Genomic DNA, 17,456 nt, shown 5'->3' with positions numbered 1-17,456 from the left:
AAACACTCTCATCCCTGGTTCGCTCCCATCTGTTGCACACTGGCTCTGTTTCAGGCCCTGGGGACACAATGAATGGGTAAGATAGACACAGTCTGCCTTGTGCACTGGGAAAGGGTGAGCCTGGGACCGCCCAGAAGGGGGGTTCTGAGAGGTTCTAAGACAGCTGGGAGAGGCAGGGATGGGGATCGAAGTCTCCTGGGGAAGCAGAGGCTCCCCTGACGGCCGGCTTCTCCCTCTCTGCAGCTGCACATCGTCCATTATAACTCAGACTCGTACCCTGACATCAGCACCGCCAGCAACAAGTCGGAAGGCCTTGCCGTCCTGGCTGTTCTCATTGAGGTGAGAGATGGGTAAGGGGTTTTGCATGGAATTTCAAGCAGGGATGAGACTGAGATTTGGCGTTTGGTTCCTCGCACGCCAGGTGGTCCTAAGCTGCTCCTGTGTGCAGCCTGCCTTCGGAGCAGGGGGAGTCCTCCCCAGGGCTCTTTCTCTTGTGGTCTTTCTCTCGTTGGCTGGGCAGAGGCGTCCTTTGTGACACTGGACAAAGCAGCCCCAGCCCTCCTGCATAAGGAGTGCGGCCTCCCGCTGGAGAGGCCCTGGGAGAGAAGGAGGTACTGCTCCGTGGGGCGCCCGAGCCGGGCTCTGACCCCTGGTAGCCATCCTCCCGGCCCTGGCCTCCATTCTCCCTGGGGACCCTGGCAAGAGTCTCCTCCCAGAAAGTGGGCCTGTCTTCTGATTCACTGGCATTTTGTTTTTGTTTTTCCTGATGAAGCAGCAAGTACCTCATTTCCCAACACGCTTCCTTGTCTGACTTGGCTCGTGTGAATTTGGAACTCCCTGCAGTTCTGAATTAGGTGGACACCGGCTGGCTGTGGCCCCTGGGCTCACGTCCCGATCTCTGCTACAGCCACAGGATGTCCTGAGATGCACGAGGGCAGGACCATGACACTGACTCCCAACGGCCTGGGGAGCCATCGTGGTTTTCCTAGTAAGGCGGATCCTTAGGGAGGACTCGGCCCTGGTGGCCTGGTGGCCTTGGCGGCCCTGGCCCTGGCCCAGCCCCTCTGACAGCAGTTGTCGATCTGTTGCAGAAGGGCTACTTCAACCCATACTACGACAGGATCTTCAGTTTCCTGCGATACGTGAAGTACAAAGGTGAGAGGGTCCTTGGATGCTGATTCTCCCTGTTGGAGAAGGACGTGCCACCCTCCGAGACCTTGAGAAAACTAAATGCAAGGGCTGGGTGCTGTCTGTAGGCGTGCACTGGGTTAAGGGCGGTAGGCCGTCGGACACGTGGTATGAGCGGGTCCATGGGCTGGATGGCTCGGCCACTAAGCTTCGCTGCAGCTCTGCCACGGGAGCGAGGCTGACACGGTCACACACACACACACACACACACCCGTCTCTCCAGGACAGAACGTGCGCATCCCGACCTTCAACATTGAGGAGCTGCTTCCCGAGAAGCCCGCCGAGTACTACCGCTACCGGGGCTCCCTCACCACCCCTCCCTGCTACCCCTCCGTGCTCTGGACGGTTTTCCGGAACCCTGTGACCATTTCCCAGGAGCAGGTAAGTGCTGCGCCCGCCTGAGTCAGGGCCCACATGGCACCTCGGTCCCCTCTACGACTCGCACCGTCATCGTCATCATCGTCGGCGATGTGATTTGTTTCACTGGCAGCTGGTCAGGACCTCCCTCGGTGTCATGGGGCTTGACCTGGACGTTTGGCAGTAGGTAGGCAGAGATAAGGGCAGGTGAATCAGGAGAGCAAATGTGTGTGGGGAGGAGCAGCACAGCCTAACCCAGAAGCCCCCTTGGAAACAGATCATATAATCCAGGGGGGTGTGCGGAAACAGTGGCCACGGAGCCAGGAGCCAAGGGACCTGTGACAGCCTGATGGCCCTTTTCCATCCTCTGACATAACCATCAGAACCAGCTCTGGGTTCCAACTCGGGTCTCTGAGAGGAACGTGGTCCCTGTGAGAGGCTAAGGCGCCCTCCACCGCCAGGGTCCTCTCTATGCGGGGAAGACTGCAGGGGGAATCAGAGCTAGCAGCACTGTTCTTCCCCAAAGCCTCAGCAGCAGGCAAGCCAGACCCAGCGCCTCCCGGCACCCAGTGACTGAGAAACCCCAGGGTGGGTGGTGCCTTGATTGCTTGAATTTTTTTATTTGAGGGACAGAGAGAGAGAGAGCTCCTATCCACTGATTCACTCCCCAAAAGCCTGCAATAGCTGGGTCTTAGGCCAGGAGCCAGGAACCTACTTGAGGTCTCCCATGTGGGTGGCAAGGACTAAGTCCTTGAGGCAGCACTGCTCCCTGCCAGGGTCGGGGACAGACAGTGAACCCGGGCACTCTGATATGGGACGTGGGCAGCTTAACTACTAAGCCGAATCCTGCATCTTCTTCACCACCCCACCTCTACACACCCCTGCCCCTGCCCCTGCCGCCTGCCACTGCTTTCTGATGTCTCCTACCAAGCACCCCAGGGGCCAGTTCCTGAGGCTTCTCCCACATGTGGGGGTGGGGGCGGGGGAGGCTGGGCAGGGGAGCGTCACTGTGCCCGCCGGCTGTGTTTCTGCTCCTTCCCTTCAGCTGCTGGCTTTGCAGACAGCTCTGTACTTCACACGTGCAGACGACCCTGCCCCTAGAGAAATGATCAACAACTTCCGGCCCATCCAGAACTTCGGCGTGAGACTGGTGCATGCCTCCTTCCAAGAAGGTGAGGGGACGCAGGGTCCGTGGGACGTGGTGTCAAGGCCTGTTCATTCCCTAGGAAGTTGGTCCCTGGCACTGGTGCTTGGTTAAGAGCACCCTGGCTGCCACAGGAACCCCAGTGCCTCAAGGTGCTTTGGAGCGGGGGCTTCCTGGGGTCTCCCCATCACTGTCCTCCAGCTCCCTGAGTCTTGCACAGAAGCCCGGGCTGGGCCCTCCGGGTGCAGGGACGAGAGCCCTTGTTAAGTCTGAGTCTCCCACAGATGTGGAAGCGAGGATGTTCCTGGGGACTTCTGTGCACTGGAGACGGACCCCTTCTCCTGAGATGCACGATAGGAATCGTCCCATGAGATCGCACTTCTGACTTCTCACCCCAGCCCTTCTTGGCAGTCACCCCATCTGAGGCCTGGCCTCAGATTCACACACCATTAACGTCGAAGGATGCCCCTTTGTAAGATGCGAGGCAGTGGACAAACCCCACGCGTGTGGCCACCGCAGCTTGAGGTCTTCTGCAGCGAAGGCAATCAGGCAGGAAGGTGCCCTTGTTCACAGCATTTCGATCTAATCTCCTCGAAGCCCGCATCAGCTCGGCACGAGCGGTCCAAACTGAACAAAGCACGATATTTGGTCTGCTCCTAATACTGTGAGGTCCACTTGTTCCTTTTAAATCACTGCCCAGAAGGACGTTAGCATTTCCGCTTGCTCAGTGCCTGTGTCAGTGCTGCTGGAAGTGGGGCAAGGAGTAGGTGGGGGGGCAGGTCCACGCCCTCCTTCCAGTCTCTGAGCTCACTTTCTCACTGTAGATTCTCTAGCTGTTCCCAACTTGGGAACCCTGAGTGGTCAGAAGCAGGTCAGACCCCAGAAGTTCCACTTTACCCCCTGACAGCACTTGGAGGGAGACCCCAGGGGGCTGACGGATGACCGGGGATGGCAGAGAACCCAAACCCTCCTTGCACTCGGATTGCCTTTTTAGTGCCTTTCTTGTTATGCGAAACTAGAACTGTCACCTGCTAAGCCTGTTAAACAGACACAGACTGTTTCAGAGCCCTTGCCTGAAAGCTTTAGGGACCTGCCTCTCTGAATTGCTCCTTACGGGGGTCCACAGTTAACTGAGAAATGCCTGCAAATGTACGGACTCCCTTTTTGTGCGCTCCTCTCCAGATACCACGCTTCCAGGTCGCTCTCTCTTTGCTGCAGTCCCTCGAGCTGAGAAGTCAATCTGTGAATAGTTGGCCCTTCCTAGGAGTTGAAAATCTCTGTGGCAGTGGCCTTCAACTTTGAGGAAATGACTAGAATGTGCAGAATTAGCCCTTTTGGGCCAATCTAGGCACAGCGTTCTCTTTTCCCATTCTTCTGAGTGTGCAGTATTCCAGGGTTAAACTGAACTCTCCAACTGTTTCCACTCCTTAATAAAACAAACAAAAAACATAGAACCCTGAAGAGAAGGGACTTTGCCCCCATAGATCAGGTGACTTCTGCTGTGGTGCAGGACTCTGTTAGCAGCTGTGTTCGATGAGCTGGGCTTGGCACGTGCCTGGAAACAGGATGACGCTCAGGGCCTCACTTGGTTTCTGCCTGGGCTGTGTGGTGTGGACAAATCACGTCCCTTCCTTGGCCTTGGTTTTCTCAGCTATGAAATGCCAGGTCAGACGGGGCAGTCCAACCTCCTCGCAGGGCTCATGTGTTCCGTTGCTGTGTGGATGCTAACAACTGCCAATCCCGACTTTACGTTGCAGGAACAATGTGTGAGGGCAGTCACAGAGCATCAGAAGAAACGGAGCAGGAGCTTGAGTGTGACAACTAAAAGTAACCTGCACTGGGACGATGGACTGTGGCTGTGGGGAAAAGTAGCCATCTCCTTAGAGTGGCCCTGGCCTGCGTAGCTGCTTGTAGTGTGGCAGTGCAGGCAGGTTCGTAGATAGCGCTTCGTAGATTCTCCCAGTCTGGCTGGCAGAGCTTCAGGGACTTCCGAGTAGAGGCCCAGCTTAGGGCATCAAGATCAAGGCCCCATAAATGCAGCTTTGCCACTGCCTGTCTTGCATGGCTTGCTCTGAGCTGCTGCTTCCATGAGCCCAGGCGGGGCTCAGCTCCCGGGAGGCAGAATCCATGGCAGACCAAGGAAAACCTCTTCATTTGGAGGCTGATTATAGAAACTTGGCCAGAATCCTCCCCTCCCTTTTACCCTCCAAAGGCACAGGCAGCAAACAGGGCTGCTTCCCAAGGAGCGGTGAGGAGGGAGCCCCAGAGGAGTGAAGTGCCAAGCCTGCATGCACGAGGGCCTCTGGCACCCATCTTGGAGTGGGCCCCAGACTATAACATGCAGGCTCTGGTTTGTGGCACAAAGCTGTCGGTGTGAACCTTGAGCAATTTGGATTCAATTATTTGTAGACTGAGGCATGCTTACACCTAGGGTCTGGTTTACTGAGGATTCCCCACCCCACCCCACCCCCAGAAGTGAAGAAGAACAGTGGAGTCAGAACATTCTGCTAGGGGAAGAATAAGTTAAGGAAATCCTCTAGGAGAGAAAGCTCTTGGACCTTAGGGGAGGATCTAAAGTTTACCAACTTGGGTTAATTGGGACTGAATCATTGAACTTGACCCTGCTGTTCTAGATCGGGCTTAGGAAAGGAGCCCAGGCCCTGGTTTCTGTCCCTGCAGGGCTTCCAGTCCTAATATAGCTGCAAGGCAGTTTCTCACCCTTGGCACTACTGATGTCTGGGGCAGGGTAATTGTGCGTGGCAGCATCCTTGGTCTGCAGCCGCTCACTACGTGCCAGTGGCATCTCCCCAGAACGTCTCCAGACATAGCCAACTGTCTGCAGGGGAGCAGGGCCATGTCACCCCCGGCTGAGAGTCACTGCCCCCGGGGGCCGTCCCGTGACACCCCTAGCCCGGAACTGAGTATTTTCACTCATTTCAAAGGAGTCTAGATTTGTGTATGCAGGCTCTGTTCTTTATTCTATTCCAGTGTGAAAATTGCAGTCTGAAAACAGTAAGAGTGAAGTCACAGAGGCAGAAGCAGTCAGCCTGTGAGAGGCCTTGTTCCCACCTCCCTTAGGACAGGAATGCGTACCCTTCTCATGGAGCTGGGTGTGGCTGAGAGAAGTGGCCTGAGACACATCCCTCCCAGGGGGTCCAGCTCCTTGGAAGCAGCAACTTTGTCCACGTTGCCTTTGTCAATCATTCCATATCCTCCCTCCCTCCCTCTCTCTCTCTTTCTATCTCTATCTCTATCTCTCTTGTTTCTTGCGTCTTTGGTATAAACGCCTACTCTTGATGAAAGGTCAAAGTCACGGCAGGCATATTTTGGTTTACTTTTAAAAAGGACCTCTTCCATCCAAGTGGTCCGAGGGGAAGCAGGACTGTCCTCAACGTGAGCTCCCTGTGAGAGGAACCACTGGGGACCCGTTCGGGTCACGTAGGAAGTCAGCAGCCCATTGAAGGAAGGGAAGGAAGGAAGTCGTGGGGACCAGGGCTTGGCTCCTGCAGCTTGACCTCTTCCTAGCCAGTGCCACCCACACTGGGTCCAGATAGTGAAGAGTGGTAAACCAGGAGCCCCTCCAACCAACACCCTCGGGTATTTCAACACATCAGGGCACAGGAAGCTGCAGGGACTAAAGGAAGCCAAAAAGTTGCTATAGTCGCACCTTTCTTGGGCTTGCTCGGAGCCCCTGCATGCCCCCCAGCACGGAACCCAGAGCCCAAGTGCATTTAGGCAGTCGAGGGCGCGGGCCCTCACCAATGGCAAATCTGTGGAGCAGTACAACGGGGCAGCTCTATAAAACCTTAAAAAGAAAGAAATCTCACATGGCTAAAGATGGCTCATTATTGAAGTTTTTGAGATCAGAATGCATTCATTGTAGGTGTTGATTTTTTAAAAGTTTCTATCTAAATAAAAGGTATCAGGGTATCCTGGATTCTTCCAAAGTACCCACATGAGTCACCAGAGTTCCCACCTTCAAACCCCTAGAGCTGCGTCAGGGTGCTGAACGGCCGGGAGCAGTCATCCTGTATGCTAGGAAGTGATGTCTGTCCCCTCCACACGCTGCGTTTCCTGAGCACAGCCCGGGTCCTGCACTGTGGGGACAGAAAACCCCATGGTGGATGGCATTTTGCTCCTAACAACAAGACTCTGGCACTGAGCAGAGCTTGTTCAGGAAAGACAGTGGGAAGAGGGGCTGGGGAAGGTTGGGCCTCCCTCCCCCACTGGTGACGGGACCCCCACTGATCTCTCCACATGGTCGCCCCGAGGCACCCATCCCTGCTGCTCGGCCTCAGCCCCTTAACCTGGCTGGCACTTCCATGTGTCCACACAATCCCCTGTGGGATGGACGCCCCCTCTCTCCTCTTCCTGGAAAAGTCTTCCAAGACCCCACTCTAATCACAGCCTCTTGGAGGTGGCTTCAGTGTCCACCCTCAGGGCAGCCTGAACACCGTGTTCACTTCCCAGGGTCACTGTCACTACCCAGGAGAAACAGGAGGAAGGACGATGGGCAGACAGGTCCACATTAGGTCCACATGACAAGCTCCTTAAGGACACGAAGACTGACATCTTGCTTGTGTGCTATGCCTGGTGCTTATTGTACGCTGTTACAAGAACGTCACCCACCCATTGCTCTCACTCTCCCCTCCCCAGCACCTCCTCTGCAGACTGCTCTACCCACGAGCCTGGCTAGTTGTCAAAATTTTCTTTTTAATGAAGTCTTCCTTTCCTCTGTTCTCAATTTGCCAAACAGTACTAAAATCAAAATCCATTTGCTTAAGAAAAGTTAAGGATCAGAACTCACTGTCCAATGTTGAATGGAGGAAGTCTCCTCACAGGCTTGCTACTGCTCAGGCTGGACAGGGGTCAAAGGCCCAGGCCCACAGTGAGCATTCCCCCAGGGTACTGAGCACCAGGGGAGTCAGGCACCTCACAGCAATGTGGCTTTCTGTCCTGGGCCTGGAGTCCTGGCCTGGAGACAAAGCCCTCCGTCCTTATCATGGCCATCAAAGTCCAGTTCCCTCGTGTAGTATCTTTTTGGCAAATTTCTCTGGAGAAATTATTTATTAGGCTGCATAGTGAATAAGGTAAAGTCCCCACTGAAATACATCCTGCAAAGTGAGTTGTGCTCTGTGGTTACCGAGAGCATCTCTCCTGTGTTTCTCACCGAAGACAGCGCCAGCACTGCCATTACTCGCTGTGATGACTGTTTCTAAGCATGGCAGTAGTAGTTTTTACCATCCTAACCTGGAGTGTTCTTTTTTTTTTTTTTTTTTTAACTATCAACCTCCTGTAGCCATAAACTCCTGGATGGAAACTGGAAGGAGTCATGTATGTGTATATGTTACCACTATGTAACATGCCACTTGCAAAACAGTCCCTACTTAAAAGTGACACTTTGAAAGGAAAAGAATTGTATCTCACAATCAAATAGAATTGCAAATGGAGTTAGAAAATACTAGAGTGTTTCTCTAGGAACCCCAAGATGTGCAAATGGGTTGCTTGTTCCTCCTGCTGGGCTTACGCCTGAGGCCTCAGAAGACCTCAGAAACAGGTAAGCGACCTCCCTCAGTCCAGCGGATGCCAGTGAGGACTCCCGCTGCTCAGCCAGCTAGAGCAGGGAGCGAGGCCCTGTGCACGCAGCCCGCCGCCTTCCCCAGGTGTCTGCACCTTCGCGGCGGAGGCGGACGCGTGTCACAACAGAGTTCTGTATCTGTGATTCCCTTTTGTGTGTCAAACTGCTGGTCTCTGCTCACACTTCCTGGAGAGCAGACAGCTCTCTGGCGCCTGCACGGCGTGCGTCCTCTTCCTAGCAACTCAGGAGCCCCCTCTGCTGAGCTCCTGCAGTGGCTCTGGCCGGCCAGCTCGGTGAGCCAGGCCCCATCCTGCCGTCCGCCTCCCTGTTCTTGGGTGGGAACCGCCTGTCTTAGTCCCCATTTAGCCCTTAGCCACAGATTCCTCCGGCTGTGCCTCCCTGCGCTGCCTTGATGCCTCTTCTCGGCACCTTCCCAGGGGCTGTGCTGTGAAACGGACTCTGGCTTCTTCCCCGGACTCTGGCTTCTTCCCCGGGGCTCCCTGAGCCCCAGGAGTCTCACTGATTCCCCCTCTTCCTTTCACTAGCAGATGCTCTGGCTCTGGACCTGTGAGCTTGTCCACCTCTGCAGAGAAGCCCCACTCCCTGGGGGTGGGGGTGAGGGTGGGGGTTGCTGCCATCTCACATGTCTGTCAGGGACAGCATCCCCCACATCGCCCCGTCCTGGCCTTCAGGAGGGGGCGGCACTTCCTTGGCTCCTTCAGGCAAGCTGCTTGTTGTGCCGCATCAGAGTCGTGGCCGACAACCACCTGTCCCCGTCTGCAGGGCTTTCCTGGTCTGTGTGGCTGTTCCATCTCACTCCATTATTTCCAAGGAGAGGCCACTTAGGCGGCCTGACAGGTGGTCTGCTAGGAACGCTGAACCCGGGATGAAATGATGCCGCTGTTTTTGGGGACTGTGACAGCCAAGAGCGCTGTGCAGCGAATGGAGGAAAGCCAGACTCGCTCCAGAGAAGTCACCAAGCTGGAGAGAGGGCCCATCCTGGGGACCTAGCTCTCTGCGGACGTAGCTTCTCTGGTGTGAGGGGCAGTTCCTCCAGCCGCGGGTTGGGGCTGCTTGGCCGTCTGGGGGCCTCAGTGGCTCTCAGGACGTTTGGGGTGACTGGGAAAGAGGCGCCTTTGGGAGCCATGCATTTTGGCTGGCTCAGCCAAGCAGTCACGCACACCAGTCTAGGTGGTGAGAATGGGTCCGGCACTACGAGCCTCTGGGGCACTGCTAGCAAACAGTGTGCTTCATCCAAGGGCTCAGGAAGGGAACCACAGTCAAGTTTCTTATGTTTGTTCTTTTAAGATCCCAAGGACCAAGGTCTCTGGGGACCTTTGGAAAACACTACAAACCCAAATATGCAGTTATGCTGTGCAGAGGCTGCAGGCACACAGCATGTGCCGGGCAGATACTTGAGGCTCGTGCCGGATGGGGACCCAGGTCCCTGAGCCACAGACTGGCCTTGTGTTCTGGTCACAAGAAGAGGCCGGGAATGGAGCAAAGGAGGGGAGCCACCCTCTCTCCACTTGGGAGGCCGGGAGAACAGTCCACCCATCTCTGGGACAGCTCTTCTCCGCGGCTTCTGGGCACACCCTCGCAGCAGCCAGGGGCCACCTGGGGAAGCCAGGCTTCGACCAGGGAGGCTTTGCAGGCCCAGTGTGAGGCTGCAGAGGCCAGGTGGGAAAGGCTCTGGCCACAGTTCCGGAGAGCAGTGCAGGAAGAGCATGGTCTGGTTCCACAAGACACTGAGTGCCCCGAGGGGGAGTCCCTGGCCTCTCCTGGTGTCTCACACTCGGCCAGCGCCTTCCCAGGGTCTCAGTCATTGGCGTGGGCTCTGTGGACACAGGACTGAGTGGCCACCATCTGTACAACTCTGGTTTCTGGTATGAATTAGAACAAAGAAATCCCACCCTACACACTCCTGTGCGCATACACTAGAAGTTTCTACGGTAGTCAGAAAACCAGCAGACAAGAGGAAGTGTAAATGGACACTCTCCTTAGAGGGAGGACCTGACTAGAAGAAGGAGGACGAGACTGGGAATCTCATCAGTAGTTAAGAATCCGATGGAATTTCACCTTAGATGGCTGGACACTAGGTCAGCCCCACCGAGGAGTCCTAACTCACCCCATTCATTCCCCTACAGTAACTTGCTGGGAGAAACTGTCATCTGATTCCATGTATCAGGGAAGGGCACAGTGGACAACTGGGTCCAGCAGAACCAAAGCAGAATTAGAAGCAAACCATAACAGGCGGGACAGGGCTGGGGGAATCTGGCGCCAGGTTCCTGGCTGGGGAAGAGGGGCAGGTCCCAGAGGCAGACAGTGGCCTGCAGGTGGGTTCTGACTCTTATCTGCCCTCCCCTGGCCATGCTGTATTTAAAACGGAAGTCTTGACTACGAAGGGACTGCTGTGATGAAGGAACAGAGGAGGGAGGGGCCACAGGATGAGTGCCCCAGGTAGGCACCCCCTCCCCTCTGTCGGGCAGTGACCTGAGCCGAGAGCAAGCACCCCTAAGAGCCTAAGTCTTGTATCTCCAAGAGCTCTTCTCAGCACAGCAGTCCAGTGCAGCGTGTTCGACTGTGGATTAACTTCTGATCTTTTTCTCCCCCTCTTCAAGTGCAAATCCTTCCTGGCACGGGACTGAGTGTGGGTATGTGGCCGGCGCCGGCGGTGCACGCTGCAGCTGGGTGACTGAGATTCTCGGTGTGATCTGGGCCTCCGATGCTTCCAGCCCACCTCCTCTGCTTCTCTGTGCTGTCGCTGTGGTTCCTGGCTCCCTCCTCGCTCTGGGTCTTACTCTCAAGTTGCTCTCTAATTCAAAGGTGAACTGCCAATCAAATGCTCCTCCAATGAAAGACCTAATCACTCGCCTGCATGTGTACAATCAAAGAGCCTACCTCAGACTTCTGTGGTCACGGTGAGAGGCCACTGGCTGAGACCTAATCACTCGCCTGCATGTGTACAATCAAAGAGCCTACCTCAGACTTCTGTGGTCACGGTGAGAGGCCACTGGCTGAGAACAGCCCTGAACCCAGTGTGGAGGTCAGGTGAACGGCCATGTGACCTCGGCAGTGGGCTGGGTTGTTTGGGATCGCTTAAGACTCGGCAATGGAACATGGGGGCAAAACTGACAGACATCCCAATGGGCCTTAAAGTCAACAGGTGAAGACAGAGTGAATTCTTACTCTGTAGCCCAGGGTTGCTCAAAATGTGGTTCATGGACCATGTGCACTGGCATCAGCTAGAAGTGTTTGGTCAAATGCGGATGCCTGGGCCCCATGCCAGACTGAATCGAGCCTCTGAGAGTTGGACTGAAAAAGAAATCTACATTTTGAATAAGCTCTTCACATGACCTTTGTGTAAGTTTGAGAACCCCTACTGGGCAACCACTACAATTTACAAACGGCCCCTCTCAGTACCCCAGCCAAAGACCAGAATCTGAGCACAGGGACGGGGCGATGACACGTTTCTGAGGATGATTCTGCAGCTGGGACGTGATTTCACACCCGTGTGCCGTGGCATGAGATGGAGGGGAGGGAGGGAAGTAACGTGTGCCCACTGCCTCTTCACCAGGCATCATCCTCTCGGTGGCCCTGGCTGGCGTTCTTGGCATCTGCATTGTCCTGGCAGTGTGCATTTGGTTTTTCAGAAGGAAAAAGGGGTGAGTTGGTTTGGGTTCGGAATGGGAGTGAGTGGCTTATGTGTCTATGATGACTAGTCTGAGAAGGCAGCTTGCAGAAGACAGAATCCTTGTCACCTGAACCAACACTTATCCCAGGAACACTGTTCCCGAAACACCAGTGCCTCAGGCCTGCCCTGGATGAGACACTGGCCATTCAAGGATCACTGTGCTCAGGTTTGGAAGTTTGTGCGCCAGCCTTGCTGCCCCTGCAGATTAACTTTGTGACACTGGACAAGGCTCTCAGTTTGGGGCTTGTCTTCTTACTATGATTTTTTTTTTTTTTTTAATTTGAGAGAGACAAAGATCTTCAACTTGCTGGTTCACTCCCTAAATGTCTGCCACCCCTAAGCCAGGAGACTGGAACTCAGTTTGGTTCTCCTGTGTGGCTGGTGGAGACCCAACTACTCATTTCCCAGAGTGTATATGAGCTGGAAGCTAGAAGTGGAAGCAGAACTGGGACTTGAACTCACATACTCTGATATGGGATGTGAATGTTCTAAGCAGCATCTTAACTGCTACACCAAAGATCTGCCCCCTCACTAAAATTATATCTTTTCTTTTACAAATCTCCCTCTCACCAAAACAAAAAAAACTCAAAAACAAAAATTGAAGAAAAATCTGATCTCTCATTGACATTAGCTAGTGATCTTTTGCCCATGATTCTATGATCAATTCTCAGATTTTTCCTAAAACCCAATTTATTTTTCCTGGTGTGAAAAAATAAACAGGGCCAGTGCCGCAGCTCAATAGGCTAATCCTCCGCCTTGCGGCGCCGGCACACCGGGTTCTAGTCCTGGTCGGAGCACTGGATTCTGTCCCGGTTGCCCCTCTTCCAGTCCAGCTCTCTGCTGTGGCCCAGGAGTGCAGTGGAGGATGGCCCAAGTGCTTGGGCCCTGCACCCACGTGGGAGACCAGGAGAGGCACCTGGCTCCGGATCAGCGCGGTGCGGCAGCTGCAGCGGCCATTGGAGGGTGAACCAGTGGTAAAGGAAGACCTTTCTCTCTCACTGTCCACTCTGAGGAAAGGAGAGGAGAGGAGAGGAGAGGAGAGGAGAGGAGAGGAGAGGAGAGGAGAGGAGAGGAGAGGAGAGGAGAGGAGAGGAGAGGAGAGGAAAGGGGAGGAGAGGAAAGGAGAGGGGAGGACAGGGGAGGAGAGGGGAGGAGAGGGGAGGGGAGGGGAGGGGAGGGGAGGGGGAGGGAGGGAGGGAGGGAGGAAGAAAAAGAAAAAAGAAACAGGTTGTGGGGAGTTACGGAATCAAAGGTTTAAATTAGGGGTGATAATGAGACCTTCTTCAAAGTGCAGGTCAGGGATAGAAAGGACAGCTGGGAGGTGAATAGGTTCTGTTTGGGTTGACGGTTGGTTTGGGGGCATCCACTCCCAAGGTCAACAGTAGTGGGGAAAGGACCTGAGAGGGGAAGCTGACTTCTGAAACTTCTCTCGTTGCATAGCTGAGTCAGGCTGTCCTCCTGGATCGCTCTCTTCTCCGCCACTAACAAAACTTGTGTGTTCTTACTGTTCCAGTAGCAAAAAAGGTGACAACAAGGGGGTCATTTACAAACCAGCCATCAAGATGGAGACCGAGGCCCATGCCTGAAGTTTGGGGCTCTCTCAGACGTCTAAGGAAGGACCTTGCTTTGGACACCACACAGCTGTGGCTCTCTGGACACTCAAAATACCTCAAGGTGTTCTCTGAAGCTCAATCTGCAAACACTCAGTCCTGGGGGACCTCCAGCTCCCCCAGCACTCTGGGGCCACCGTCAGAGTAATGTGATCCGTGGGTGGGCTGAACGCCTGGGTCAGGAGGCTGGAGCTCTGAGCTATCCGCTGTTTCTGTGTGAGATGGGTCAGGAGTCTGGATTCTGGGTCACAGACCCAAGCCGGTTACTGGCTGGAAAACACGTCCACCCCGGGCTTCCGTCACGTGTGCTCTCAAGTGTCTTGGAAATTCTGCTCATTCTCCAAGCTTCCAGACTAGAACGTGCGCTCTCTGCTTGTGTTTTGCTTTTGAAACTCAGTTTCTTTCCTCAGGGGAGGAAGAGCTGTTGCGGGCTGATTTCCCCCTGTGACAAAACCTTCAGTCTGACCTCACAATTGTAGTGGAACAGTTGAGACAGGAAGGGCCAAATTCTTGGGAAGGAAAACCAGAATACAGTTTGCAATATATTAGGGGCACTTTTCACAGTCCTGTCCTTCAGGTCACAGACACTGAATGGACCCTAGAGAAAGTTTCAAGTTCTTTTTTTTCTTTTTATGGAGGTGAGGGGAGAAAGATACACACAGGGACAAGGAGTTGGAGGGAAGGCGAGAAGGCAGGGATGGTCTGGGAGACTCTCACTTTGGAGTCTGAATTGGAACCACAAGCTGTTTATCGAGCCACAACCTGCAGGCAGAATACTGAGTCCAAATCCAACCTCCTGATAGTTTTTATACTGTACAGATCTCACGAATAGTTAGGCAGTTCCTTGAAAATGTGTTTTCTTTCTCTAGAGCAGACGCTGAGTTCTGAGGTGACCCAGTCTGCTTTTGAGTCTAAAATAGACAAAAGCAAAATGACTGTAGCACTCCACCTCTTGCCCAAATCCCACTTCTGAGTGTCCATTCTGCCAACCTGGGATTGGGTCTGATCTACTCCCGACTTTGAGGATATCACATTGTGTTAAGTTAAAATATAGTTTCAGGCTCTAAAGGCCAAACATGATCTGTACAGGGGTTGGTACTGCTGTGGTATTGAGGGACCAAAGATACTGGAACATTACTAAGTCTCCATATTCCTCCCCCCAAGTCACAGTATTAGAGAAGCCTTAACTCCTTCCTCATTGTCCTGCCATGGAAGTGGAGGTCAGTTAGTCCCACAGCAGAGAAGAGGTCACAGTCACCAAGCCCCTACCGCTAGCCCCTGGCTGTTTCCAGAGAGTGCTGATTCCCATCTCCTTTCGACAGCATGGAATGTCCTTCTAAAGCACAGGTCTCTATATTTATACAGTTTCCCTCTACTCTTCTCTCTGACTTTAAAGATTCTCTCCATCATCACACCTTTTCGTGTCTTTCAGTCTGTGTGTACACCAGATGTCTGACAGCCCTGGAGCCAATGGTGGTGCCCGGCCTTGCCATTAGCACCGGCGATGCATCCTCTGATCACAGCAGGGAAGGCATCATGACCAGGCCACGTGGATTCCGTGGTTTCTGCCTTGGCCCACAGTGGCCAATCAAGACCACTTCAGGAAACTCTAAGGATGAGAGAACAGAGAGATCACTGTGCCTGGCACAGGGCTGCTCACGGAGAGACTAATATACTAGGTAGAAACACAGTGGCATTTCTCCTGCCCTCTTTGCTGTCAGCACAGGCCAGGCTCTTGGGTCTCCTGGCTGAGACAAAAAGGGCTGGTTGGGGCCGGCGCTGTGGTGTAGCGGATAAAGCTGCTGCCTGCAGTGCTGGTGTCCCATATGGGCACCAGTTCGAGTCCCGGCTGCTCCACTTCTGCTATGGCCTGGGAAAGCAGTACAAGATGGCCCAAGTCCTTGGGTCCCTGCATCCATGTGGGAGACCCAGAGGAAGCTCCTGGCTTTGGATCTGCACAGCTCTGGCCGTTGTGGCCAATTCAGGAGTTAACCAGTGGAAGGAAGACCTCTCCCCCACCCCCCTTTCTCTCTCTCTCTGCCTCCACTTCTCTGTAACTTTGCCTTTCAAATAAATAAGTAAATAAATCTAAAAAAGAGGGGGGTGGCTGGGTGGGTGCTGCGCTGGGGCACATGGCAGGTGGAGACATAGCTAAAACAAACCACAGGATGGGACAAGAGGTGTGGAAGGCCTGGCTTTTCTGGTCTTTCATTTGCCTCTCACTAATAAGGCTTCAAGTCTCTGTTCTATTTCTTTAGTATCCTCTGGAAAAAGTAGTAAAAATCTGTATCTGCATCTTTAGTGGATGACTCTAGGATTTGGTGCACTGATCCAGTGATATCATATCCAGTTCAGACCCTAAATTCTCCCTTTCACAGTCTCCTGACCACCCCTCGGGCCCTGTGCTGACAGTCTGTCCAGTAAGTCTGTATTTATTGTCAGAATGATTGTAATCAAGATACACTGTAAATATAAAAAATGATAAATAAAATGTTTTTCACATCCAACTGATTGCTTGCAAAAGGTATCAGAACAAATGGTCTCCTCATTTGTATCCAGGTCTCAGAATCTGTCTCCAGTCAGGAAAACACACCAACTGACTCATTCACTCTGCTAGTGAGCAGCCCCAGGTCACTCAGCTGCTTAGCTGGTGGAGCTGCAAAGTCTGGAGTTACCAGGGGAAGGCTCGGGGAGGAGGGGGGGTCTGAGCTGGGCCTTGAAGAGTAAGTCAGATTGCAGCAATGGGTGGAAAAGACAGGGATATCTGTAACAAAAGGGCTGTGAACACAGGGAATAGGTCCAGTGTCTCTCCTCACTCCCAAGAGTGTTGTAACTAGCAGGCAGACAGCCACTCTCAGCCACCTCTTCTGATCTTGGATCCTTCTGGCATAACATACTATTCCCCTTCATAGGATCTCAGCTTTGGACTTCACGCCTGCTTTGCTAAATGAGGCAGCTCTGTAAAGGTGACAAATCAGCACCATGGTTGTCTAGAAAAGCCTCCCATTTCCACTTCTCAATCACCCTAGGACTGAGGCAGATGAACAGTTCAAGGGCAGTTCTGCTCCAGTGGGTGACGGAGCGGCTGGCACAGCTCTGGGATAGAAACCCTCCAGGTTGAGAGTCTCTGGGTTGGAACTCAAGGATTCTTTGTGCTCCCTCCTTAGCATCTTTCCAGGGGTCACTGTCCCTTACAGGGATGAGAACAGGCAAGGAGCAAGATGAAGGTCCTCTGAAACTCAGACTTGGACTTGCTCCCATCCCAGCTGTGTGTATGTGTGTGGGGGCAGGGGGAGTCCTTGCTGGAGAAAGCAATGAGCATCACCCTTCTCTCCCTGCAGTCTTCCCCCAATTCCCTAAACTCAAAGACTTAGCCTCGGGGCTGGCGCTGTGGCACAGTGGGTTAACACCCTGGCCTGAAGCGCCGGCACTCCATACGGGCACTCCATACGGGCACTCCTCTTCCGATCCAGCTCTCTGTTATGCCCTGGAATAGCAGTAGAAGATGGCCCAAGTCCTTGGGCCCCTGCACCCACGTGGGAGACGCGGAAGAAGCTCCTGGCTCCAGGCTTTGGTTTGGCACAGCTCCGGCCATCTGGAGAGTGAATCAGCAGATAGAAGACCTCTCTCTCTGTTTCTACCTCTCTCTGTCACTCTGTCTTTCAAATGAATAAAATAAATCTTTTTTAAAAACAACTTAGCCTCAGCTTAGCCTTTACCTCCTGTAAAGAGAGCTCAATTGACAATTTAGAGCAAGGGAAGAATAATAAAATATAATGCAAGACACACAGGAAATTTTCAACTTTCTAGTAGCCACTCCAAAATCAGATAAACCAGTGATGTCACTTTAATATATTTCATATAACTGACTGGATCTAAAATACT

The 17,456-nt window shown here is 53.5% G+C and overlaps 1 protein-coding gene across 3 annotated transcripts in view; it reads left to right on the top strand.

Annotated features, from left to right (window-relative positions):
- CA12 (carbonic anhydrase 12) overlaps positions 1 to 16,078 on the top strand; it is a 47,797-nt gene extending 31,719 nt beyond the window's left edge. Inside the window, exons 4-10 of one of the 3 annotated variants that reach the window (XM_089309111.1) lie at positions 244 to 339; positions 1,092 to 1,155; positions 1,412 to 1,569; positions 2,591 to 2,717; positions 10,889 to 10,921; positions 11,845 to 11,932; positions 13,475 to 16,078. In XM_089309111.1, the coding sequence (XP_089165237.1) occupies positions 244 to 339; positions 1,092 to 1,155; positions 1,412 to 1,569; positions 2,591 to 2,717; positions 10,889 to 10,921; positions 11,845 to 11,932; positions 13,475 to 13,547 (639 nt within the window). In that variant the 3' untranslated portion in view covers positions 13,548 to 16,078. 3 annotated transcript variants of the gene reach the window in all.
- The last annotated feature ends 1,378 nt before the right edge of the window (positions 16,079 to 17,456 follow it).

This window comes from Oryctolagus cuniculus, chromosome 12 (genome assembly GCF_051225735.1).
Source record: "Oryctolagus cuniculus isolate XC-2025 breed Fujian yellow rabbit chromosome 12, ASM5122573v1, whole genome shotgun sequence".
Taxonomy (NCBI): domain Eukaryota; kingdom Metazoa; phylum Chordata; class Mammalia; order Lagomorpha; family Leporidae; genus Oryctolagus; species Oryctolagus cuniculus.
Note: the sequence above shows the minus strand (reverse complement) of the source record. Positions and strands in the feature narration are given on the sequence as shown.